Source organism: Aspergillus piperis (genome assembly GCF_003184755.1).
Source record: "Aspergillus piperis CBS 112811 unplaced genomic scaffold BO85scaffold_1, whole genome shotgun sequence".
NCBI classification, from domain to species: Eukaryota; Fungi; Ascomycota; class Eurotiomycetes; order Eurotiales; family Aspergillaceae; genus Aspergillus; species Aspergillus piperis.
Genome location: NW_020291591.1, coordinates 2,590,518 through 2,613,350, shown reverse-complemented (window position 1 = coordinate 2,613,350; position 22,833 = coordinate 2,590,518). Strand labels below are relative to the sequence as shown.

Genomic DNA, 22,833 nt, shown 5'->3' with positions numbered 1-22,833 from the left:
GATTTGGCGTACAGGTTATTCATCGAGCTACTTGCGTAGGTTCCCTGACTCTCCTAAGCATAAGTGCGATATATTGAACGCAGCTCGTAGGTATCAGCTAGCATCTCCAGTAAGATGGTGAGTTTCATTTCCCACTAATTTGCGATTCAGCCATTGACAATGCTCAGGATCGAAACACAGAACGAGCTTCTGCGGAGACCATCGCCAGTGCAGCGGTTCATCGAGATTGGCCCGCGGAGTACGCTCACAAGGATGGCTAAAAAGTCCGCTTCTATACATCATGATCAACATACTCCATCGCAGTGGTCGCATTTGCAATTTCTTTCGTATCAAGATAATCGGAACAGAATACTCTATGAGTATTCAGACCCTGTGCGGCTGCCATCCACCATTCAACGGACAACCTCAGCATCGACTTCAGCTCGTTTGGCCGTTGCCTTAGAAGGCTCTCAATCTGATGGAGAGTCAGAATCAGTAGCAGCATCCCTGGCCTTCACCCCTATTAAGACTTCTGCTCATGTACCCAGCGCCAAAGTTTCACTTTCGGCGCGTCACATTCTCTTAGCGATCACGGGTCAGAAGTTGCGATGCTCTTTCGATCAAGTGCCAATGGACACGACGATCCGGAATTTGTCGGGAGGTGTGTTCCATTAGTATAACTTCATGGTCAACATACTGACTTCTCCAGGAAAGTCCACTCTTCAAAATGAGCTGATAGGTGATTTGGTCGCCGAGTTTGGCCGCGTCCCGGAAGGCATAGAAGATATGTCCTTGGCTAACCTAGTGGAAGCACTTCAGGGACGATTTTCGGGCAAGCCTGGGAAACAGATGTCGGCATTGATATCCAGGTTTATATCAAGCAAAATGCCGGCAGGATTTAACCAGAGATCGGCACAGATGTACATGCATTCAAAGTGGGGCTTGGAGGGCCCTGATGGAATGATTCCTATATGCCTTGCCATTACTGTGCAGCCGCCATCTCGTCTGGCGGATGCAGGGGCCGCGCATGCATATCTGGACAACCTCGTTGGTCTATACGCAGAGTTCGAAGGGATAACTATGTTGCCAACGCAGCCACGACTGGATAACGAGAATGGATACTCGGAGCCCACTTTTATAGATGCAGTGGCGCTCAGTGCACTTCGAAAGGAACAACAAGATCTCCAACACAAGCAGCTGAAATTGCTTGCTGATCATCTAAAGATGAAGCCTGGCGATCTCGAGGATTCGGCACAGCCGGTGGATCATAAATCAGATTTGCAAGAAAGTTTAGACCAGTGGAATGCAGAATTCGGCGAGGATTTCCTACAAGGCATCCGACCTAGCTTTAATCTCCAGCAAGTCAGACACTATGATTCTTCGTGGAACTGGGCCCGTGAAGACCTGCTTAAGTGGATATATGCGATTTCACAGGGATCTAAAGACGCGGTTCTTTCAAGAAAAGGTGGTCGCCTACGTCGGATTCTGAATCGGTGGGACCCTGGCTGCACGGATATCATCCTACATCGACTGGAGGTGTCAGCATCCACAGCTTGCGAGATGAAAGGCCATATTGTGATGTTGAACCAAGTCCTGAAGTTAGGAATTCGGGCTCAAGCGACTGACCCTGTACATATCCACACATTGCCCCCTTTGATGCCAAGTATCAGTATCCGCAGCTCAGGACGTTTGGAATATACGGAAACAAGTCGCTCGGTATGCAGCTACGCGGACGTAATCCGCCGAGGTCATCTTTCTCGTACCGGTATCAAAGCGCCCACCCCTTTTGTGCATATTAGAACACGCAACGTCGATGAGGACTGGACGTACGACGCAAAAGCTACCGAGATGCTTCATCAAGTGATGGATGCTGGCCTCACCACGGGTTTCAGTTATGTTGGTAAAACAGTCCTTGTGACAGGTGCCGGTCCTGGTTCCATTGCTGTAGAGATTATCCAAGGGCTTCTTGCCGGTGGTGCAAGGGTCCTTGTCACTACAAGCCGTGCAATCTCCACGACCGCTAGGTTCTACCAGAGTCTCTTCAGGAAGTACGGAGCTCGCGGGGCTAGTTTGACGCTACTCCCAATGAACCAAGCCAGCAGACAAGACTGTGAGGCTATAATCGGACAAATATACGGCGCAGAAGCATCTGCTGGTAATGACGTGGATTGCATCATTCCGTTTGCCGCTATTCCACAAACCGGTGAGCCCGACACTCTAGGCAGCCGTCAGGAACTTGCCCTCCGAGGGATGCTTGTGAACCTCCTGCGGCTGGTGGGTCTCGTTTGTTGCGAAAAGGAAAAGCGACGCATAAACACCAGACCGACGATGGTAATTCTACCCTTGTCATGCAATGAAGGAACATTCGGTGGAGACGGCCTTTATGCGGAGGCCAAAATTGGACTCAAGTCCTTATTCAATCGATTCCACTCCGAAAGCTGGTCGACGTATGCCACTATCTGTGGAGCCGTCATGGGGTGGACTCGAGGAACTGGATTGATGCACTCATCGGATATGATAGCAGCAGAGACGGAAAAGCTCGGTGTCATCACCTTTAGCAGGGCCGAGATGGCCTTCAATATCCTGGCGCTGCTATCACCGGCCATCACCGCTCTTGCCGAAGAGACGCCTGTGTATGCAGATCTAACTGGCGGATTTGGGTCTATGTGGAATTTAAAGGAACATATCGCAGCGAGTCGTAAGGCGGTGGCCGAAAATCTTCGTTTGAGTATTGTTCTCGCGGAAGAGGAGACACATCACGAAGCAGCCCTCCACGGACAGCGGGCAAACTCTCATGCACACGATCCAGAAGTAAGGAATAAGCGAGCCAACCTCAATATTGGGTACCCTTCAATAGCGAGGCAGGAGGATATGACGGCGAGGCTTCCTGATCTCCGAGGAATGATAGACCTTTCGCAAACGGTCGTCATCGTAGGATTCTCAGAGCTTGGGCCATGGGGAAGCTCACGCACACGATGGGAAATGGAAAGCCAGGGTCAATTCTCGTTAGAGGGTTACGTTGAGATGGCGTGGATGATGGGTCTGATCAGACACATTACAGGCGATCTCAAGGGCCAGCCATACGTTGGATGGATCGATGTCATGACAAGCGAGCCGATCTCGGATGACGAGATTCCTAAAAGGTACCACCAACAGATTATAGAGAACTCCGGCCTTCGTTTTATTGAACCCGATGCACTCAACACCTACGATCCATCACGAATAGAGTTCATGCATGAAGTTGCGATCGAAGATGATCTGCCGCCGTTCGAGAGCTCGAAGTCAGCGGCCGAAGCACTCAAGTTGCGCCATGGGGACCATGTCTTTGTCCAACCAATATCAGATTCGGACAATTATCGTGTCTTCATGAAGAAGGGTGCTGTGGTAATGGTGCCCAAGGCAATTCCTTTCCACCCTTTAGTGGGCGGAAGGGTCCCCAAGGGATGGGACCCTTTGCGATACGGCATTCCCGGGGATATTGTTCAGGAGGCCGATCCCACTACTTTGTATGCTCTTTGCTGCGTCTCGGAGGCATTCTTGTCCGCTGGCATCAAAGATCCGTATCAGACGTATCAGTATATTCAGGTCTCTGAGGTAGCCAACTGCTTAGGTACTGGGGGCGGTCCTATGAAGACAATCCAGAGCATGTACCGCGACCGGTATCTCGATCGGCCAGTCCAAGGAGATATTATACTTGATCACTTTGCTAACACCATGGGCGCATGGGTGAACATGCTCCTTCTTTCTTCCTCGGGTCCACTCAGGACGCATGTCAGGGCATGTGCCACAGCCATAGAATCATTAGACAGCGGATGCGAAGCTATTAAGAGTGGGAAGTGCAAAGTTGCTATTGTTGGCGGTTGTGATGATTTTGGAGAAGAAGTCGCTTACGAATTCGCCGGCATCAAGGCTACTGCAAATACGAAAGAGGAGTTGGCTAAAGGTCGTCTTCCGGGAGAGTTCTCTCGCCCTACCACAAGTTCCCGTAGCGGGTTTGCAGAGTCTGCTGGCTGTGGAGTACAAATAGTGATGGCTGCTGATCTTGCCCTCGAGATGGGACTGCCAATCTATGGCATTGTTGCTTACACCCAAATGGCGAGTGATCAAACCGGCCGATCGATCCCGGCCCCGGGCAAGGGAATCCTGACGGCTGCACGAGAATCAGCAGACGCCCGGCACTCGCCGTTACTGGATCTTGAGTTTCGACGTGCGGAATTCGAGAAAGAGGTAGCTGAAATTCGTCAGCAAGCATGGGATGGGCAAGTGAGCAGCACGTGCCAAACTGAGAATGCCGCCTATACAATCGAAGAAAGCATGAAATCCAGGCTACGAGATGCCCAGCACCGGTGGGCTAACAGTATCCGCTTGCAAGATGCCAGAATCTCCCCCCTAAGAGCCGCACTAGCAACATGGACCCTATCGATCGATGACATAAGTGTTGTTTCGAGCCATGGGACTTCAACCCGAGCTAATGAGCTTAACGAAGGGGAGGTTATCAATACTCAGATGAATCACCTGGGTCGACGGAGAGGTAATCCACTACTCTGCGTGTGTCAGAAATCCGTGACAGGGCATCCCAAGGCAGCTGCAGGCGCCTGGCAACTTAACGGCTGCATACAAATGTTCCGCGACAGCATAGTCCCAGGGAACCGCAACGCAGACAATATAGATGAGGAGCTCCGACAGTTTAAGCATCTGGTCTATCCCATGGATTCGATGAAGGTGCCTGACATGAAGGCGATCATGCTCACCTCCTTCGGATTTGGTCAAAAGGGTGCGTTGGCCGTGGTAGTAACACCCAGGTATGTCTTCGCGGCGGTTCCGACTGCAACATTTGAAGACTACCGAACTCGAGTGTTACAGAGGCAGCGAACAGCCAACGTGGAATTCGTCACGCGGCTGTTGAAGAACTCGCTGGTCCAAGTCAAATGTGATCCACCGTGGAAAAGCGCTGGGACTATGCAAAGTGTCTTCCTTAACCCGGACAGTCGCTTAGCTGCTGACTCCTTCGGGGCGGAGACTCCGGTCAAAGCTCCTAGTCCGGATAGTGTAAGCGAGAGATCAGATGTCACCGCTGCGCTTGTTCAGTCTCTGCTCGAGCGTGTTACTCAGCGCTCTGATGCAACGACATCAACCAGCGTTGGAGTCGACGTGGAGGAGATCATGAGCCTCCACATTGAGAACCTCAATTTTCTGCAGCGCAACTTCACACCTGCAGAACGGGACTACTGTTCTAAGGCAGCGAACCCACGCTCCGCATTTGCGGGTCGGTGGAGTGCCAAAGAGGCCGTTTTCAAAAGCTTCCGGGTGCTTTCTATGGGTGCAGGGGCTGCAATGCAAAATATCGAGATCCTGGAAGAAAGCGGGAATCCTTATGTCAAGGTATGTTTGGCAATTACACAGCATTGATTGCCTGTATCAATTAACATGGCTCAGCTTCACGGACACGCTCACGCTGTGGCGGTGTCCAAGGGTATCAGCAAGATTGAACTGGCTATCGGCCATTCTGGGGAAGTGGCTGCTGCCGTAGCGCTAGCCAGGTGGACCTAAGTGATTGTATCGGTCCCAGGACAATCGGGGAAGATAACACAGACAGACTCAGTGGCAATCTCTAAGGTTGTTAAATCTAACTGTTTCAGAAGCAGTTTAGTAGGTTCAGTGCCTTGTAAAGTGTGTCAACGATACCATAGACTTCATGGTATCTATGAAGTTTGTGTGGGCTGGGCCAGTGGGGGAAGTAGGAAGAAGGAAAGTGAAGCCGGACTTGTCCCACAACGGATAAGGGATCGCCCGGTTGCCGATCACGTGCCATGAGCGCTTTCCTATTGCATCGCGATGTTAGTCGACACATCAGCTGCTAGGACCAGATCACCTCTCCGGGCACCTTGTAGCAACAGCATTGCTTGGATCGATCTATCAGTACGATGATAGTTAATAACATTTCCCGGATGGATTCGACTTTTTGCTATACGTTTTGAGTTAATCTCGAGACTATACTATAACTTTAATGAGGCTCATGCAGAGCCAAAAATATATAATGCCATCAATATGCAATAGGGTGAACATTGATTGTGAACAACCAGAATATAGGGAACCTTCACCGCAGTACTATTCACATCGAAAGCAAAACCCTGATGACTGAAAGTTCTTGTCAAATGCACTACCGAAGCACAGATTCATATCACACCCTTCCCCGCTTGTATACTAAGAACGCGGCCTTCTCGCATAAACAGTCAACTCTCCCAAATAATCAGCCTGATCGTCCAGTTGCGCACCGTCATAGTTGCGCAGCATACTACCGACCCTCTCTGAATCAGGATCAGCCTCCATCGGACTACTACACATAACTCACATATTAGCAAGAACAAAAAGTATGGACGCAAGAGAAGAATAACTCACCGCGCCCAATACATCCCCCCATTTATCTGTACCTCTGAAAGCGGACTATTCCAAACCATAGCAGCCGGCCATTGCACATCTGCCACGATCTGCCTAACGGGAACATCGGGACCGACAGAGAATACCAGTGTCTGCTCATCGATCTCCAAAAATCCCTCAGGGTCTTTTAGCACCGTGATACCAAGACCTCCCAGAAACTCAATATCTGTCTCATTGTACCACGGATCCTGGGAAAAGCACTGCACATCCACACCTCGACTTATATTCCGTTCCTTCAAAACAGCGGCAATAGTCAACGTAGCAGCATGTTGGGCATAAGAGCGGACCGGAAGTTTCCCGAGGTTGTTTTTGCCGAGGGTTCCCAGTCCAAAGGCAACAATTTTGGTGATTGTGATTGCCTCCGGATCAAACCTCGGTTTCACGAAAGAGCCCTCTAGATTAGAGCATGTCTCGCTTTCCTGCCATTCCCGGCGGACCAGCTTGAATGTATCGTCGATTACTTTGAGGGTGACGCCAGGAGGGCTTGGGTCGCGCACGTACACAATGGAGACGGGGGTCGGGGGATCCAAGAGCAGATCGAGAAGGTGTGTGTGGAGCATTGTTAGGCGCTGGATGCTGCTATAGTCGATGTTATATCTGCTACTGTTTCCTCTGTTAGAGGGACAGACTGTGTCTGATTGGAGCAGATTGGACTTGCCATCTTTCGGCGAGGTCTTTAGGAACTTTGAGGCTATATGTTTTTGCCTCATCATTCCAAGTTGGGATCTTAACTTTGTCTTTTCCCTGAACGATCTGCTCGTGAAGGTCCTTCAAGAGTGTTCGTGTAAATAGTGGCTTTCCAGAGTTGTAAAGTTGGATAATACGTTGGACATTAGCTTTGGCTTTGGCCAGGTTTTCTTCCTTCCGTCGTCTCTCGCCATCGGAAGATCGAGATGCTTCCATGGTTGCTTGGTGATGGTGGAGGGGGATAGAGGCCGGGGTAGATGGATATTCGATGGCTGCCATTGCGAAGAGTTGGTTTCTGGATGATGCTTTGATTGATAAGTGCTTGTCGATGAATACCATCTCTACGGGAACTTCCACAATACTTAAATATTGAAGCTATGACTACATCACTGAGAACATGCAGCAGCTGAATATAGATGTTTGCCAACCCCAGAAATAGATGGGTATAGCTGCAGCGGCAGCAACCGCTGTCAATCCCAGCCCAGCATGTTCCCGGACGATCCATTCCAACCTGTTGGAAACTTCCCGGGGGGGGTGATTGGTCATGTGTAGTTAACTAAAGTGGTTGGACCCTATTAATATCACCCGAATAGTGCGGTTTTCCAGAGATAGAACGTGTTGGATTACTATACTAAGTAATATTAGGGGGATATATTTATAACTAGATGCAGAGCAGCAGCGCTAAGGTGGGTTGCAGGTCAGGTTTGCAGCAGCAGGGATATTAATTAATGTAGATTATTTTATAAATATAATCTCACGTGCATAAGCCGTTTCATGATGGAGAGGGCGTGTTATTGGTTTCTAGGTTAATTTGGGATCATTTTCATATGTTTGGGGGTTCATCCAACAGTTGAGTGGTAGCTGATTGGAGTTGTAGTCGCTCTTCATGCGCCGGGATGCGGCCAACAGCGCCGGCCTTCCGTCGGGTCGAGCACTGCTCGAAGACGCGATGAAAGATTGATTGGTTGTGGTAGTTCAGCCGTAGTAGGCGTTGCCAAGCTTCGTCGTTTCTAGTTCATCTTCGAGTTATAGAATGTTACATCCACAGCCACAGTGACTACTTGTTGTTTCTTAAGTCTCTCTTTTCAAACAGCATATCATGAACAATCCTATTCACTGTTCCTACTCTACCTACCGACATTCGGTAATATCTGCCTTATAATGATCAGTGGGCAAAAGACCGTCTATTATGGTTTTCTTACCACTTACCAAGGCAACCCATACTACAAGCTTAACACCCATCAAGTGCCTATACAAAGACCAGTGCAAGCTGCAATCAACACATCCATCATCGCCTTTATACCCATAACCAAAAGTGAAAACTGTACAGACACATACTCAGCTACTCATCGGCTCTACTTCTGATGCCGATCGCGCACCCCGCATTTCATCTTATCACTTGGTCTTATCTCGGACACCCTCCGAGATAGCCTATAATCACCTAGATTGTCGTGTATCTTGCTGTATACGGCAATATAACCCAGACGCATTGATCTTATCACTCAGGCCAAGAGCCATGCTATTGACACACGTCTCGCGGCTTGCCATCGGTGGCTGTTGCAGCTTATCAGGGCGACGCAATGCTACCGGCCATGAATACACCTTATATCTCTCCAATCCCCATTTTCTACTTTACCTCCAGTTAGACAACAGTAACCCTCACAATGACAGACTCAGCATCAGATGCCAAACTCCAAGACCCAGAAAAGTCCATCCCAGTCACAACGAAAGTAGACGACATCGACATCGGCCAAACCACCCACCTAGACGAAGCCGAGATCTTTCTCCACGAACATGGCATATCCCACGACCAGATGCAAGAGATGCTCGACGATCCAGTCCGGACGAAGAAATTACGGAGACGCATTGACATGATTCTTCTGCCGTTGATGTGCGGGACATACTGTCTACAATACATTGATAAACAGGCCCTTTCGTACAGCGCCGTCTTCGACCTCTTCACCAATGCCCATATCAACAGTAACGATTATAGCTGGCTAGCGAGTATATTCTACTTCGGTAACCCCACATAGTATACTTCCTCCATGTCCGTAACACAGAGCAGCTGACCTACTGATAACAGGCTACCTCTTCTGGGAATATCCCGCCAGCTACATCGCGCAACGCCTACCCATCGGGACAGTCGTTTCGTCATTCGTGTGAGTCTCATACCGAACCCCCAATACAACCCACTAACACAACCACCAGCATCGCCTGGGGCTCCATCCTCATGATAACAGCTGCCTGCAACAACTTCACCGGCCTAGCCATCTGTCGATTCCTCCTAGGATGCTTCGAATGTACCCACCCCACCCCCACTCCATACCTATTTACTAACAAGTACAGCCCCCATAACACCCTGCTTCATGATGATCGTCGGAATGTGGTACCTCCGACAAGAGCAGCCTTTCCGCGCGGGTATCTTCTACTGCTGCAATGGCGTTGGATCGATGGTGAGATACCACTAAATCCATCCCAACTTCAAAAACGATCTAATAGATAAAATCAGGTCGGCGGTCTCCTCACCTACGCCATCGGTCAACTCAACACCTTCCCCGTATGGCGCGCGGTATTCCTCATCTGCGGCGGCGCCACAATCACCTGGGGCGTGGTGATGATGATATTCCTCCCGAACAGCATTCTCTCAAGCAAGAGATTTACTGTGGAGGAGAAGGTGTTGCTCATCGGCAGGGGGAGGAAGAATCAAACTGTAGCCCTATCCCCTTACCCTTCTTCCTCACAACCCAACCCACACTACCAATAAACACATACTAACCAAAAACCATAGGGAATACTCAATAGATGGATAAAATGGTACCAAATCCGCGAAGCCTTCATCGACCCCCAAGTCTGGCTATTATTCCTCTTCACATTACTAAACGAGACGATCAACGGGGGCGTCGCCAACGTAAATCCCCATCCCCATTCCCATCCCCTATCTCCCCCACCATAACCCCAACACTAACGATGATAATAATATGGAAAAAATATAGTTCGGCAAACTCATAATCAAAGGCCTCGTAACCAGCCCCCTCCTCACCACCGTCCTAGGCATCCCGCAGGGGGCATTCCAAGTCCTCTTCATCCTAACCGGAACCTACCTTTCAACCCGCATCCCCAACATCCGCACCCTAATCATGATCGCATATCTAATCCCCACCGTCATCGGCGTATGTCTCTTATGGAAGTTACCCCGGGAGAGGGAGTATGGCGTGTTATTTGGGTATTATATCGTGAGCCAATCCTCCCCTCTCCAAACACCCCCCCCCCCTGTCAGATAAAACAACACTTATGCTAACACAATGGGATACTGCCTATGGGTATGGAATAGATCGGCTCCTTCGTAACCTCCCTCGTCCTCGCCCTCCAACTTCCCTCCAGCAACATGGGCGGATACACGAAGCGCGTGACCGCCACGGCATTCGTGTTCCTGGCCTACTGTATTGGGAATATTATCGGGCCGCATGCGTTTCTGGCGAGTGAGGCGCCGGTGTATCAGACGGGGTGTAAGTTGATTCTTGCTTGTGCGGTGTGTCAGATTGTTTGTGCGGGGGGGATTAGGGTTTTGTTGGTGAGGAGGAATAAAGAGAGGGATTTGAGTAGTACTAGTAGTACTGTTGGTGGGGATGGGGATGGGGATGGGGTTATGGAGGATTTGACGGATTTTGAGGTATGTTTTCTATTTTCTTTCTTTCAGCCGTGTGTGATTTGTGAGGCTGACGGTGGGGTAGAATCCGAGGTTTAGGTATGTTTATTAATCGGTTGGCTGTGAGTATGGATGGGTGTGTGGGTATGAGTTGGGCATGGTGTGGTTGTATATGTATGGGTGTATCTCCTAGATGTTGTCTAATGCATCTGCCAGCTTCTTGTTCTACACTGGTTTTAAGTAATACTATATTAGCTCTTATGCTAGTTCCCGATTGCCCCCTTGCAGTCAAAGTCAACTACTCCTCCACTATGCACTTATGTGATGAGTTTCACGCAATCATCATAAAATATACTGCATTAATGGTAAAGACTAGGTATCATAAATGGGCTACATTCAAGACTTTTGCTGCTGCTATCCCGCCCATAAACTACAATCAAATCAATAGAAGCAGCGCTATGGCTTGGACACATCGGCAATGACTTTGTATGTCGATGCATGGATACTTAATGGTCGAGTGCGCGGGTACACCGCCCCTACGATCTGCCGGTTGTGTCCATACTGGGGATAGATGCCGTCGGAAAGCTCTGCATAGTGCGCCTGGGGACGGGCTTCATGCAAGGTCTCGAGAATTCTCTCATTCCACAAACCGGTGCACTCGTTATCGGACAGCTGGAAGTAGGGGTTCAGTGGCGGACAAGCTGAATCCAGGTCGATGAAGCGGATGCGCATGTACGTCAAGGCAGTGTGCAGCTGCAGGCTGTGCACGGCGCCGAGGACGAGTTTCTCAAAAGAGCGAATGAAATTCAGATTGGTGATGCCGGAAAAGTCGTCTAGAAATCCAAGCCCCGGGTTTGCCCGCTTTTCGCGACAGCAGGTCTTGACCACCAAATCTAACGACTTGAGCTTGGACTTGGCCGGCCAGGTGGACATGAAGCTGCGGGTTGCATTGAAGAGACAGGCGCAAACCTTCCCCGTAAATGCAAGAGACTCCAACCGCGGGGCGGCCTCGCCAAGCAGGCGGCAGAGATGTGGTGGGCTGATTCCATCGTGCATCCAGCCGGATTGTGTATTGTCCTTGTTGTAGAAGCCTTCCAGGCTGATGTTGACATGGACAAGTGATGGGGATATGCGAGAGAGAATCTCCGCGACCGTCTCGTAGGCCTCGAATTTGGGCTTGGCATAGGCGCAGTGCCACTCGCGCACTCCGGGTAAGGCTTGTGACATGTTCAACCAATGTTGATAGTCACGCATGATATTCCACGCTCCACGCATGACAAACGTCTGGACCACTGGCAGCGTAGGCAAACGCCGCCGTCCGGAGTGGCCGCATGGATCATCGCGAAATTGGCGGACCATTGGCGGTCGCTTACAGTGACCTCCCTCCAGGGTCAGTATGCGTGCTTCGGGAAATTCGGATTTTACGTGGGAGAACATCTCCTCCAGGGTCGCATTGTGACTGGCATAGTGGTATCGATAGTCGGTGCTATGATTGGTATCGGAGTCGTCCCACGCGATGGCTTGAGGCACTCCCGGCTCGACCAGGCCGGCATCCTCGTCATGCAACCGCCGGGCCGGAAAATGATGCGATGTATTCTTGACGGCGCGTTTTCCCCATACCGGGATCCAGATCTCGACATGGCGGACGTACGGGGCCAGATGGGGATGCGCACGGAACCAGCGGGCACTTTCGGCCAATTCGTCTGTGGTACCCTTGATTTTGACTAGGCAGTGAATTAGACAGATGCAACAAAATGTTGGCGTTGAGGAAGACCAAAAATAACAAGTGGGGACTCACTGTGCCTGTAAATTCGGTCCTGCACCAGTGCTCGCCAGACAGGGGTGATCAATGCCAAATTGGACAGCGCTTTTCGACGGGGATGACGCAACGACTTATTCCAACTGCGCGCGGACTTACCGGGCGCGCACGACGTGAACGCCGATGCCCGCTCGCCAAACAGATGATCTAGAATAGCCTCGTGGATCTCGATGGGAAGGTCTTCAAAGCGCACTTGGGATCGGCAGGCCTGAGGTGTCTCCACGCTTATCCGTGCATCCTCTATTTCGGTATCCACCGGGGACTGGCAGACCAGCTGACCAGGCCCCACCGCCGGGGGATTAATGGGACCATCGAGAATTTGAATTTCGGCACTGGTGCAGCGACTCGCTTTGGCGTAGGGGATGGTCGTCGAGGCCGACGCTCTGGCCAGTGAATTGACCGAGACGGGACGGGGAGGGGGGATGGTGGAAATCATGGGGGACGATGAGGGGGAGAATAACAATGCAGACGGCATTCAAATCGAGGTCGCCAGCACCAAACCGGGAAGCGCCAAACAGAGGAAGAGAGTCGGAAGTCGTAAATCGTTAGTTAAAGCAGGGCGCTGCGGGTGGGTCGGAAGTTAGTATTTCAATTACCTGTGACCAAGGCGAGAAAAAGCAAAGCAAAGTCTAAAAACGAGGCACTGGATCGAATTTTGGGGGGAAATGCGCGCTGCGAGACATACTATTGACGGGAGGCTAAGAGCAGCGGGCGACGGGGGGGAATCGTTGTGAGCGTTCTGTGGTCCGTGATAAGGAGAAATTAAAATAGGCAGGACGCTGGATGGAAGAGGTAACGAGCGATAATATGAAATGCAGCCAGGGCTAGCCAACGTGGTCCATGGCGGTGCCAGTGCTGATGCGTTGGAGGCAGATAGTCGCCAGTCGAACGAGTGGGCGAGATGCTAATCGGCGGTTAGGCAGTCAGGCAGCTGGGGTGGGTGGGATTGTAGCGATGAGGAGATGAGGGTTGTATGGAGTATGTAGATCAGAATACAGTGATGGAGAGAACGAAAGCAATCGCAGCCAGGCGGGATGGGAAATGATGGGGAGGAAGTAGAATAGTGGGAAAGCGAAAGAATAGGAAGAGGATGGATGGACGGATGGATGGATGAGAAGGGAAGAGACGAAACGAGATGGATGGAATGACGAGGATGACGGAGAGACTTTTTGAGGGGGAGAGAAAGAGAGAGAGAAACAGAAACAGAGAGAGGGAATCTTCCAGGCTCTCCTCAGGCACACATTCACCATGACCGGCAAGTCATTCTTACGGCAAGACGGGAAAAGCCAAAACACAGCCTTGTTCGGGTTCCCCCCAAACCAGGTTTACAGGTTAGTAGTAGTATTTTGCTGGTCACGCTCTCCTCCGCTGGACTCATCACACCACCTGAATGCTACTTACAGCAGGAAGTATCCACCCCTTTTCCCTCGACTGCTAGCATACTGTTACTTGATCATGTGCATATTCTACTTCGTAGTTAGCTGGTTTATTTCCAGACCGCCATCTCACCTGTAGACCCAAGATAATTGACAATCGACTACTATCTATCAAGCAAGATACATATATAGTGTATCGTTTCACATAAATCAGTGTTTGGTTCCCGTGGGCCCTTTGAAACACATCTCAAACGGGGTCAGCCCAGCGGGTCGGCTCCATTCCCAGGCCACTTTGGATGAGCCATGGCACAGACCACATGGGAGTGTCCACTCTACTTCCTCTCGTGATGTAATATTTTAGTTACAGATACTGTTACACTTCAAATTCGATACCTATTATTCATTAAAGTTGATCATATCATACAAATTGGTTCGACAAGTTGGTTCGCATCATGCACGGCTGACCGCATATCATCCACCACAACACTTCACGGTAATGCGCCTATGAGGTGGTCCGCTTAATGCCCAACAGCGTCATAAGGACGGTGTTTGTCTACCCAGCATATCCACTTTCCTGAATACTTGGCTCCCCCGCATGTGGTTCTCCACACTATGGCAACATGGCAACACATCCATCTCATTCACTTCAATTCCCTGCCATGCGATGGTGGGCCAATCTTCATTCAACTACATTCAATATCCCATTCCCACGCACAAAAGCTGAGAACGAACGGGTCATGCTTGAAGGTATCTATCTAACTACATTCTGAGCATCAATCATCGCCTGCGACGGAATCGGAACCGAAGCCCATCATCGCTATCCGAATCTTGCTCTTCTCGCATCCGTTTTTGCACCCGGGGTTGACTTCGGGTCTCCCTGGGCGCTGGTGTCTCCGACTCGACCCGGGCCGAGGACTGTGAGCGGGATGCCGCTGCGTCCTGGCTGACAGCCCGTTCGGCCGGACTCTCTACTGGACTCTGCTCCGTGCGATTACTAACCCAGTAGTGGTCCCCAATCCCAAAGTCTTTTCGCGTCACTTCCTCTAGTGGCACTATCACCGTCTGGATGCGGTAGCGAGGCTGCCCGGGTTCGCCCTTGCGGCGGAACTTCTTGAAGTTCTTGCGTCCATTCCACCGATCGTCCCACCGTCGGTCTCCTTCGCTCACGTGTCTCGGCTTCACTTCCATCTCCTCTACGATTGCAAGTCCCTTGAGCTTCTCCACATTGACATCCTCAAGAGGCCCTTGCAGCGACGCTTCTTCCGCCTGACGCTGGCGCTGCGCATCTTCGGCCTCCCGGTGCTGTCGCGCGGCCTCCAGTACGTCCAGTTTCTGGCGTTTCACCCGCGGCATGGCCTCGTCTTTCGTCTCAGAACTGGGCTCTTCTTTGGTCCTCGCCGTCGTCTGAGCGCGTCGACGTTTCATCGCCTGGGCACCCGGCAGTAGGCTTGACACCATGTCTTCTTCTCCTTCTTCCTCCTCGTGGAGGCTGCTTTGCGGTTGCGATTGTTGTGCCGGCGATGGCTCGATTTCCATCAAAGGCGGCGAATCATCAACGCTCTCCGGAGCATGAGCGGGGATAGAGTTGATATCGAAGCCATCATCGAATGTTTTCATCTTACTGACAAATCCTCGAACTCGTGGCTTCCTCTTCGTTGACAGCTGGCTTTCCGCCGGGGGCTGTGAGTCTTGAACTTCTTGAACATCAGGGGTAGCAGCTGGTGGAGTGGGTTCTGCATCCATGTCCTGGGCCTCGGGAAGAGAACGGCACAGGCCAGAAGCGTCATTTCCCAGAATAGCGTCCAGGAACTCGCTCTGTTGAATAACGCGCTGGTCGGTCGACAAAGCAACCTCATTACCCAGCTCGGCCCACCAGTTCTCATGGCGTCCAGTCGCAACGTATCGAACAAGAACCACTCCGCCAGGGCCATCCCGTTGGCTCCCGAAACCCTTGTCGCCAGCCGCATTTCTCATATATTGCACGATCTCTGCTGCCGTGGTGACCCCTTCTTCCACTTGGTAAAGCAATGCCTTCCCGTGACCATTCGTAATAACATCCTGCAAGTTTCCAAACTGCGCAGGGTCCATGAACACAAATGTGTAGTCATCGAAAATATTTATTCTATCGGGTCTCGGAGAAAATGCTTCCTTTGGTCTCTGTACGGTTTCCTTGCCAGGCGGTGGAAGATGTGCCATTGCATCCGGCCATGCAGTGTCGAAATCGGCCTCCAACGGGGACAACGACTCGAGGTTCTCTAGGTCGCTCGGGGTAGCCGCATAAACCAAGGCGTCGATATAGGAGTCCTGCACGATGTACTTTCCATTCACCAATGCTTGCAGACCTTTGGCAGTATTCCGTTTCTTTTGGACGACGTGTGTAGTGTGGTCGACAACGTACGGAACAATCGTTTTAATATCCAAATCCTCAACACGAGAGCGCACTTGTGCCAGGGGATCTTTCGCTTTGAGTTCTTTCGAGGAAAAGGAGAAGGTAAGGACGACTGGCTGCCACTTGATCCTAATAACCACCACGGTTAGTCCCTGCCGATATTGGTCCTTGCCATGGTAATTACCGCAGCGCATGTTCGTATCTCCCCAACTTAATTTCATGCTCCTCACCAGTCAGGTCTTTACTTTCATCCTTCACCGTATTACCATCCACTTTGGTGCCATATTTCGAGCCCAAGTCGCGCACGGCAATTTTCGATCTGGTGTAGATATGCGACTGAACAGTTAGCGGGGAAAGCAGAGGGATTCGATCATCGTACTCCATCGCCTGGTTTGACAGGTGAAACTTCGATCATCATATGCTTTCGGGAGATGGACTTGTTATCAATAGCATGTCGGACTGCATGCGACCAAAGTTAGTATAGCGGAGTTTGGTCATGGTCTCAGCACCTTACCTCCATCTTGCTTGATCCGACCGAAGAGATACTTCTTCCCCGGTCGCAGCCACACGCGCTTGCCTTTGACAATCAGCCAAACCCATCAAGCAGTGAGTGAAGATATTACCACCCAGAAAGTCACCCTCCGAATCTAGAATCCACATGGAAGCGGTTGTGTGCCTGGCAGCGAGATGCAGCTGCTCGGATGAGTTGACATCAGCCAGCACGTGAAACACGGCCCGTCACGCGTGTTCACGTGATCAGGCGTCGCAATAGCTGCCTGCTTGGGTAATCTTATGTCCATCATCCTCGCTTCCATCATCAGAGATGGAGCCTTCGGGCGAGGAGCCAAATGATGATGCAAAGGCGTCCAACAGTGTGGAGTCTGCTGAAAGCTATGACACCTTGAAATATCAACTCTTAGGACCGTCTTTGACCAAAGCGGGCCAGGATGCCGTGGACCAGCGAAAGGTGAGTATGCCACTACGGTCTAGGAGTATAGCTAAGATTAGCAGGTATCGGAAATCATTTATAATGCCTCCAAAGGCTCCAAGTTTTTCAATCATGAGCAAAATCGGGACAAGGTCTTGACGGTCAAGATTGAACGCATTCTCAAAGAGAAAGCCCGTCTCGAGAAACTAGATCTGTCGGCGGATCTACGACGCGCTGACCAGCTTCTTGCGGAGCTAGAACTGACGCGAGACCTGTCGCAGCATGTTGTCCACGTTGACTGTGATGCTTTCTTTGCTGCAGTGGAAGAACTCGACCGTCCGGAACTGAAGACTGTCCCTATGGCAGTCGGCAAGGGAGTGCTGACGACCTGCAACTATGAGGCACGAAAGTTCGGCTGCCGGAGTGGCATGGCATCGTTCGTCGCAAAAAAGCTATGTCCTCAGTTGATCTGCCTGCCTCAGAACTACGAGAAGTATACGGAAAAGGCAAAGGAGATTCGCGCCATATTCGCACAATATGATCCCACGTTCGAAAGCGCTAGTATCGACGAGGCGTATCTCAATCTGACTGCGTATTGTACAGAAAACGAGCTTGACCCCGAGGAGGCGGTCCAGCGCATGCGCGCCGAGGTTCTGGAGAAGACCAAGATCTCAGTCTCTGCCGGCATTGCGGCAAATGCAAAAATAGCGAAGATTGCATCCAACAAGAATAAGCCGAACGGTCAATTCCGCGTTCCTAATGAAAGGGGAGCGATCATGAGGTTCATGGAGGGGCTGCCGGTCCGCAAGGTGAATGGCGTCGGCCGTGTCTTCGAACGTGAGCTTGATGCGATCGGCATTAAAACGTGCGGCGACATTTATCCGCAGCGTGCCATATTGACTAAACTTTTTGGAGAAAAGGCATTCCATTTCTTGATGCAGTGCTATCTCGGCTTGGGTAGAACAAAGATTCAGCCGGTGGAGAACTACGAGCGCAAGAGCGTGGGAACGGAGAGGACGTTCCATGAGATCGGAAATAAAGAGGAGTTCAGAGCGAAGTTGTGGTCGATAGCAGAGGAGCTTGAAAAAGATCTGGCACGGACCGAGTTCAAGGGTCGTACATTGGTTCTCAAGGTCAAGCTCGCCACCTTTGAGGTTCTATCACGACAATGCCAGCCTCCACGGGCGGTGTCGACTGCCAAGGACTTGTACGCGTTTTCTCTTCCGATGCTGGAGAAACTTGAGAAAGAGATGCCTGATCTGAAGATGCGACTGCTTGGCCTTCGCTGCACCAATCTGGTGAGCACGAAGAAGGTCGGAATAGAGCTCTTCGGCTTCACTTCGCGGCCAAAGCCCGCTTCGGAGATGGCCGACCCTCCGGTCGAACAGGAGATCGAAACAGAGGAGGCATTTGAGAAAGCTGCACGGGAGGAACTACAGGAGGAGCTCGATGATCTGGAGAAGCTGAGCCAGGAGGTATCTGAATCTACAGAAAGGCAGGATGAAGCGGCTGCATCACCGTCGCAGCCAGCATATTGGGATTGTCCGATCTGTTCCCGACCTCAGGTGGCGGAGGATCGTGCATTTAATGACCATGTGGACTACTGCCTATCAAGACAGACGATTAAGGAGGCTGTTCAGGGGGCTTCAGATGCTGTTCCGGCTGAGGCTCCAGCTGCATCGAAGACACGGAAGCGGAGGACAACGGAATCGCCCGATCCGCGACAGAAACGATTGTTCTTTTCGTGATGACTTTGTATAGTCGCACCATATTACTTCAGCAGATTGGGCTTCTTCCCGCCCAGCCAACCTAGGAGTGGACAGTAGTCTACCCCAGCAGGAGGTTTAACCGCATGGCAGTCGCGCTGCACGCACGTCCCGCACTATTGCCGGCCACGGTGGCATTGCATCTGACACCGACATGGCAGGCACCTTAGTCTCGGGCAGAAAAGATCGATCAGATTGAAACTGTGACCATGAGGAATGCAATCATCCATTGCAAAAGGTCGCTCCTGGCGATTACCCGTTTGCGACCTTCATCGGATATTATCAGTCCACAGTACGTGATATAGATCAGAGATAGCCCAGTTTGCACCGCCTGAGTATAATAAGAAACTATAAGGGCTGTACTATGACAAACTTGTATATAGGAGAAAGATAGAACTTGTAATCACTAAATGATAGATCAACGGTCGGGTACCTGGCCTTGACGATGAGATATTAATGCCATGAATATCGCAGTAAGGCCGTATTGCATGCATGAAGGGGTTGGTTGGCCATACTGCATTGATTGATTGTTGGCTGGCATCCAGCTCGACGGTACTATTAATAGGTTAATTAAGGGTTAGTTAAGTCCTGACGGAAGTATCTACATTAAACGAGGACCCATCCACGGTACTCCTGAGGATGCTATACTTAGCTACTCTACAAATAATACTACAAAAGGGATAATAGTACACTGACGACATCTTAGCTAGTCGAATAGTACTATTAACGAGGTATCCCTCGTCAAACTTCAACCCAGATAGATCAGTAAATACCAACCCGCATGATCCCCCCGATAAACTTCACCACATATCACAAACCCGCATTGACAACCAGGAAGGAATGTGGAGTCTAGCCCCCCTCCCCTCCCTCCTTCTCTCCTGCTTGCTTCTCTTCTTCAAAGATCAACGTGGCAGACGGCCCCTTGCATTGCCCCGAATAGTTCAGTAGTTTGTCACGCATCACGTGTCGGCAGTAGGTTCGGGTTCGCCATGGAGACGTACAGTAATGTTTTTGATCGACGAGATCTGAACTGATAAGGGACTGCAGGGAATCAATCAATTAATCAATCCATCCATCAATCACATCTGTCAGATGATCAGATTAGAAAAATATACTCCGGGTTCCGTGGATTATAGTAGAGTACTAGTAGTCGTGTACAGAGTATCTAGTGTCAAGTAGGGTAGGGAGTGATGGGGTGATCGGCGTGATGGTTGTCCGGTTACTACTCCGGAGAGAGCCGCAGCTCCGACTTCACCCATGGTCAGCCCATGTGAAGGGTGACTGCGATCAGTAAGGGTGGTGCAGTTGAAATTATATATGCTACTATTTTTGACTATTTTGAAGATATGAATAGTTTCAAGTGGTGATAGATTTACAAGCCAGCAATATATTTATAAAATGTATAGACAGAGAGAGAAGAGAATAAATTCGGGATAAGAAACACACCTTGATTAAGGGATCTGAATTGCGGTGAAAGGGGGAGTCACCAGAGACTAGCCGGATTGGGGTGGGGGAGGGATGTTTTGCACCCAAAACAATATTAATTAATTATTATCCTTCTTTCTTCTCCGGTGTTTGTTGTGTTGAACAACAAATTCAACGCACTACATCGTCATCCCACACTCCCTCCCCATCTTCTTCTTTTTCCCTCCTCCTCCTCCTCCTCCTCCTTCCCTCTCATCACCTGGACGGTCCAACAAGAACCCGCTGTCGACTGGCTGGTGCCATCATCATGCTTGCAGATTCTCGAGCACTACTGTCGCAATGCCATGAGCCGCTCTCCTTTCCGCCCCTCGACTCCCGCAAGTATGAACGCCGCCGATAAACAAAACAATGGCCATCTCGCCAAACCTCTCACCCCCGCCCTCAGCGCTGCCTTTCATCGCTCTCAGAAATCCCCTCTGACTCCTCGACTCGCTACTCCCGGCGGTTATCGAACTCCCAAGCGACTGACTCCCTCCGAACATCCCTCGTCCGTCCCCTCCAAGCGGGATCCCGAGCCACCCTCATCCCTGCTCAGTGCCAATGTTACCCCTCGATCCGGGTCCCGCAACAGCAGACGCGATGGTGCTATTTCCTCCCCCAACAACACCCCAACCAACGGGCACCAGCAACAGCAACAGTCGCCCCAAGTTTCCTGGTCACAACCGCATGTGGGCCAGCTGTCAAATACGGGGCGACTCCGGACGGAGCGGAGTCCCGTTCGGGGGGGAATGCTGGAACCATCGCGGACAACCCGGGCTAGGACCGTGACGATGGAGTCTAACCAGCTTTCTCGTCCAACTTCTGCGTCGGATAATTCAGCCGGAGCCCCCATGTTTTTTCATGCATCTGATGCACGTTCGACTATTTCCGAGCAGGAGCCCCGCCCGAAGCTGCAGACCAAGACGTCCGGCACCACTTTTATCTACGCGAACGGGGCGCAAGAGAGGCAGTCCCCGGTGAGTGAGGTAGGGGGGACGTATAAACGTCGGTCGATTGGCTTGACGCGATCGGTGGTGTCGGCGAAACCGTCTGCCTCGCCGCGACTGCGACCGGCCAGGGTAGACTCGAATCCACGGCTGTCTGATGGGCCGTCGGTAGTCGGGTCGCAGGATGACTCGTTTGACGCAGGGTCACAGGCCCATAGTCCCCCGTTGAGCAGTATATCAGCGCGACCGATCCCAGCTGTACGACACGTGAAGTCGTCGAGTCTCGACTCTGCCAATAGTGGACTCTCCCCTCCTCAGAGGGAAGGGCTGCGGCCAAGCCCGCTTATCATATCGCCATCAGAACCCAAGATCGACGCCAGCACTATCGCGTCTGAACCACTGCCAGGCCTCCGGCCGCGAGTGTTCAGCAACGGATCCATCGCTTCCGTGGATACGCATAACTCGGGGATGCAGAGCCCGTCCAAGTCGGAAAGCGGACAGGCCAACGGCGCCCTCAATGCGCGTACGGAGCGGAAGATCATGGATCTGGAAATTAGCAACTCGTCGCTTCTCGCCATTAACCGCACGCTAGAACGGGAAATGCGGAAGCAGAATGCAGAGCTGCGCAGATACCGACGCCTCAGTCGCTCGGGGCGTCTGTCCATGGCGACGTCCAGCCGGTCCGTGTCCGGGGCTCTCTCGATTCCTCCTGAAGTCGAGGAAGCGAGCGAGCATTCGTCTGTGCGGTCGCCAGAAGAACTCTCCGACTTTAGCGACGAAGACTCCATGGAAGACGGGGTCTTGAGTCCCGACTCGCAGGCAGATCAGGACTCCCAGCATCGTGCGCGGGACGAGAAACGGTTCCTCATCGATCTGGCGAAGCACCAGGAGCTTCTCGCCGACAGCCAGCGGCTGAACCAGAGCCTCAAGCGGTGTCTGGGATGGACGGAAGAGCTGATCCGAGAGGGACAGCGCGCACTGGAATATAATGTCCACGTCAATGATGTGCAGCTGGGCGGACGCGTGCTGACCCCGGAGGAGCTGAATGAGCTGAATGAGCTCAACGAGCTGCACGAGCAGCAAGAGCTGGAGCTATCTCGTCCATCGAGTCGGAGCGACTCCGAGCCACCTTCCGAGGATGGCTGATACCTACTATTATCTAGACTAATACGGCGTCGCTGGTGTACTGCTATTCTGTTGACTAAGCTGGTGTACTGCTATTCTGTTGACTAAAGCTGGCATTTAGTCTGCTTCCTATCTGTTTGTTTTCATATTTGTTTCGTGTTGATGGCGATAGATGGCGGCCGGCAGCTATTTGAGCTAGATACCCATACGCGTGATTTTCTAGCATACCATACCATATACCAATATCATACCTTTGCATCCACCCATCA

General features: G+C 51.3%; 8 protein-coding genes across 8 annotated transcripts; 4 read left to right on the top strand and 4 right to left on the bottom strand.

Annotated features, from left to right (window-relative positions):
- Positions 1–534: 534 nt before the first annotated feature.
- Positions 535–5,414, top strand: BO85DRAFT_444706 (fatty acid synthase alpha subunit FasA). The gene is made up of 2 exons (XM_025659089.1): positions 535–640; positions 689–5,414. Exons 1-2 carry the CDS (start codon positions 610–612, stop codon positions 5,386–5,388), a joined length of 4,731 nt encoding a protein of 1,576 aa, XP_025521347.1. The 5' UTR covers positions 535–609; the 3' UTR covers positions 5,389–5,414.
- Positions 5,415–6,069: 655 nt separating this feature from the next.
- Positions 6,070–7,100, bottom strand: BO85DRAFT_444704 (SRR1 family protein). The gene is made up of 3 exons (XM_025659088.1): positions 7,076–7,100; positions 6,379–7,020; positions 6,070–6,316 (listed from the first exon to the last, which is right to left on the bottom strand). Exons 2-3 carry the CDS (start codon positions 6,975–6,977, stop codon positions 6,184–6,186), a joined length of 732 nt encoding a protein of 243 aa, XP_025521346.1. The 5' UTR covers positions 6,978–7,020; positions 7,076–7,100; the 3' UTR covers positions 6,070–6,183.
- BO85DRAFT_483271 (uncharacterized protein) lies at positions 7,033–7,383 on the bottom strand (the record flags this gene model as incomplete). The annotated part of the gene is made up of 1 exon (XM_025663147.1): positions 7,033–7,383. The coding sequence occupies one exon, from the start codon at positions 7,381–7,383 to the stop codon at positions 7,033–7,035; it is 351 nt and encodes a 116-aa protein (XP_025521345.1).
- Positions 7,384–8,768: 1,385 nt separating this feature from the next.
- BO85DRAFT_411384 (putative MFS transporter) lies at positions 8,769–10,862 on the top strand (the record flags this gene model as incomplete). The annotated part of the gene is made up of 9 exons (XM_025657521.1): positions 8,769–9,123; positions 9,188–9,263; positions 9,313–9,404; positions 9,451–9,557; positions 9,614–9,814; positions 9,893–10,012; positions 10,098–10,337; positions 10,436–10,774; positions 10,836–10,862. 9 exons carry the CDS (start codon positions 8,769–8,771, stop codon positions 10,860–10,862), a joined length of 1,557 nt encoding a protein of 518 aa, XP_025521344.1.
- A 344-nt stretch (positions 10,863–11,206) lies between these two features.
- On the bottom strand, positions 11,207–13,005 carry BO85DRAFT_455427 (uncharacterized protein; the record flags this gene model as incomplete). The annotated part of the gene is made up of 2 exons (XM_025661386.1): positions 11,207–12,474; positions 12,549–13,005. 2 exons carry the CDS (start codon positions 13,003–13,005, stop codon positions 11,207–11,209), a joined length of 1,725 nt encoding a protein of 574 aa, XP_025521343.1.
- A 1,354-nt stretch (positions 13,006–14,359) lies between these two features.
- Positions 14,360–17,011, bottom strand: BO85DRAFT_473963 (DNA damage response protein RcaA). The gene is made up of 5 exons (XM_025662648.1): positions 16,958–17,011; positions 16,849–16,911; positions 16,714–16,793; positions 16,519–16,670; positions 14,360–16,463 (listed from the first exon to the last, which is right to left on the bottom strand). Exons 1-5 carry the CDS (start codon positions 16,992–16,994, stop codon positions 14,723–14,725), a joined length of 2,073 nt encoding a protein of 690 aa, XP_025521342.1. The 5' UTR covers positions 16,995–17,011; the 3' UTR covers positions 14,360–14,722.
- Positions 17,012–17,123: 112 nt separating this feature from the next.
- On the top strand, positions 17,124–19,485 carry BO85DRAFT_444700 (DNA-directed polymerase kappa). The gene is made up of 2 exons (XM_025659087.1): positions 17,124–17,301; positions 17,346–19,485. The coding sequence occupies exons 1-2, from the start codon at positions 17,158–17,160 to the stop codon at positions 19,008–19,010; spliced, it is 1,809 nt and encodes a 602-aa protein (XP_025521341.1). The 5' UTR covers positions 17,124–17,157; the 3' UTR covers positions 19,011–19,485.
- A 1,132-nt stretch (positions 19,486–20,617) lies between these two features.
- On the top strand, positions 20,618–22,826 carry BO85DRAFT_444699 (uncharacterized protein). Its single transcript, XM_025659086.1, has one exon. It carries the CDS (start codon positions 20,798–20,800, stop codon positions 22,583–22,585), a length of 1,788 nt encoding a protein of 595 aa, XP_025521340.1. The 5' UTR covers positions 20,618–20,797; the 3' UTR covers positions 22,586–22,826.
- The last annotated feature ends 7 nt before the right edge of the window (positions 22,827–22,833 follow it).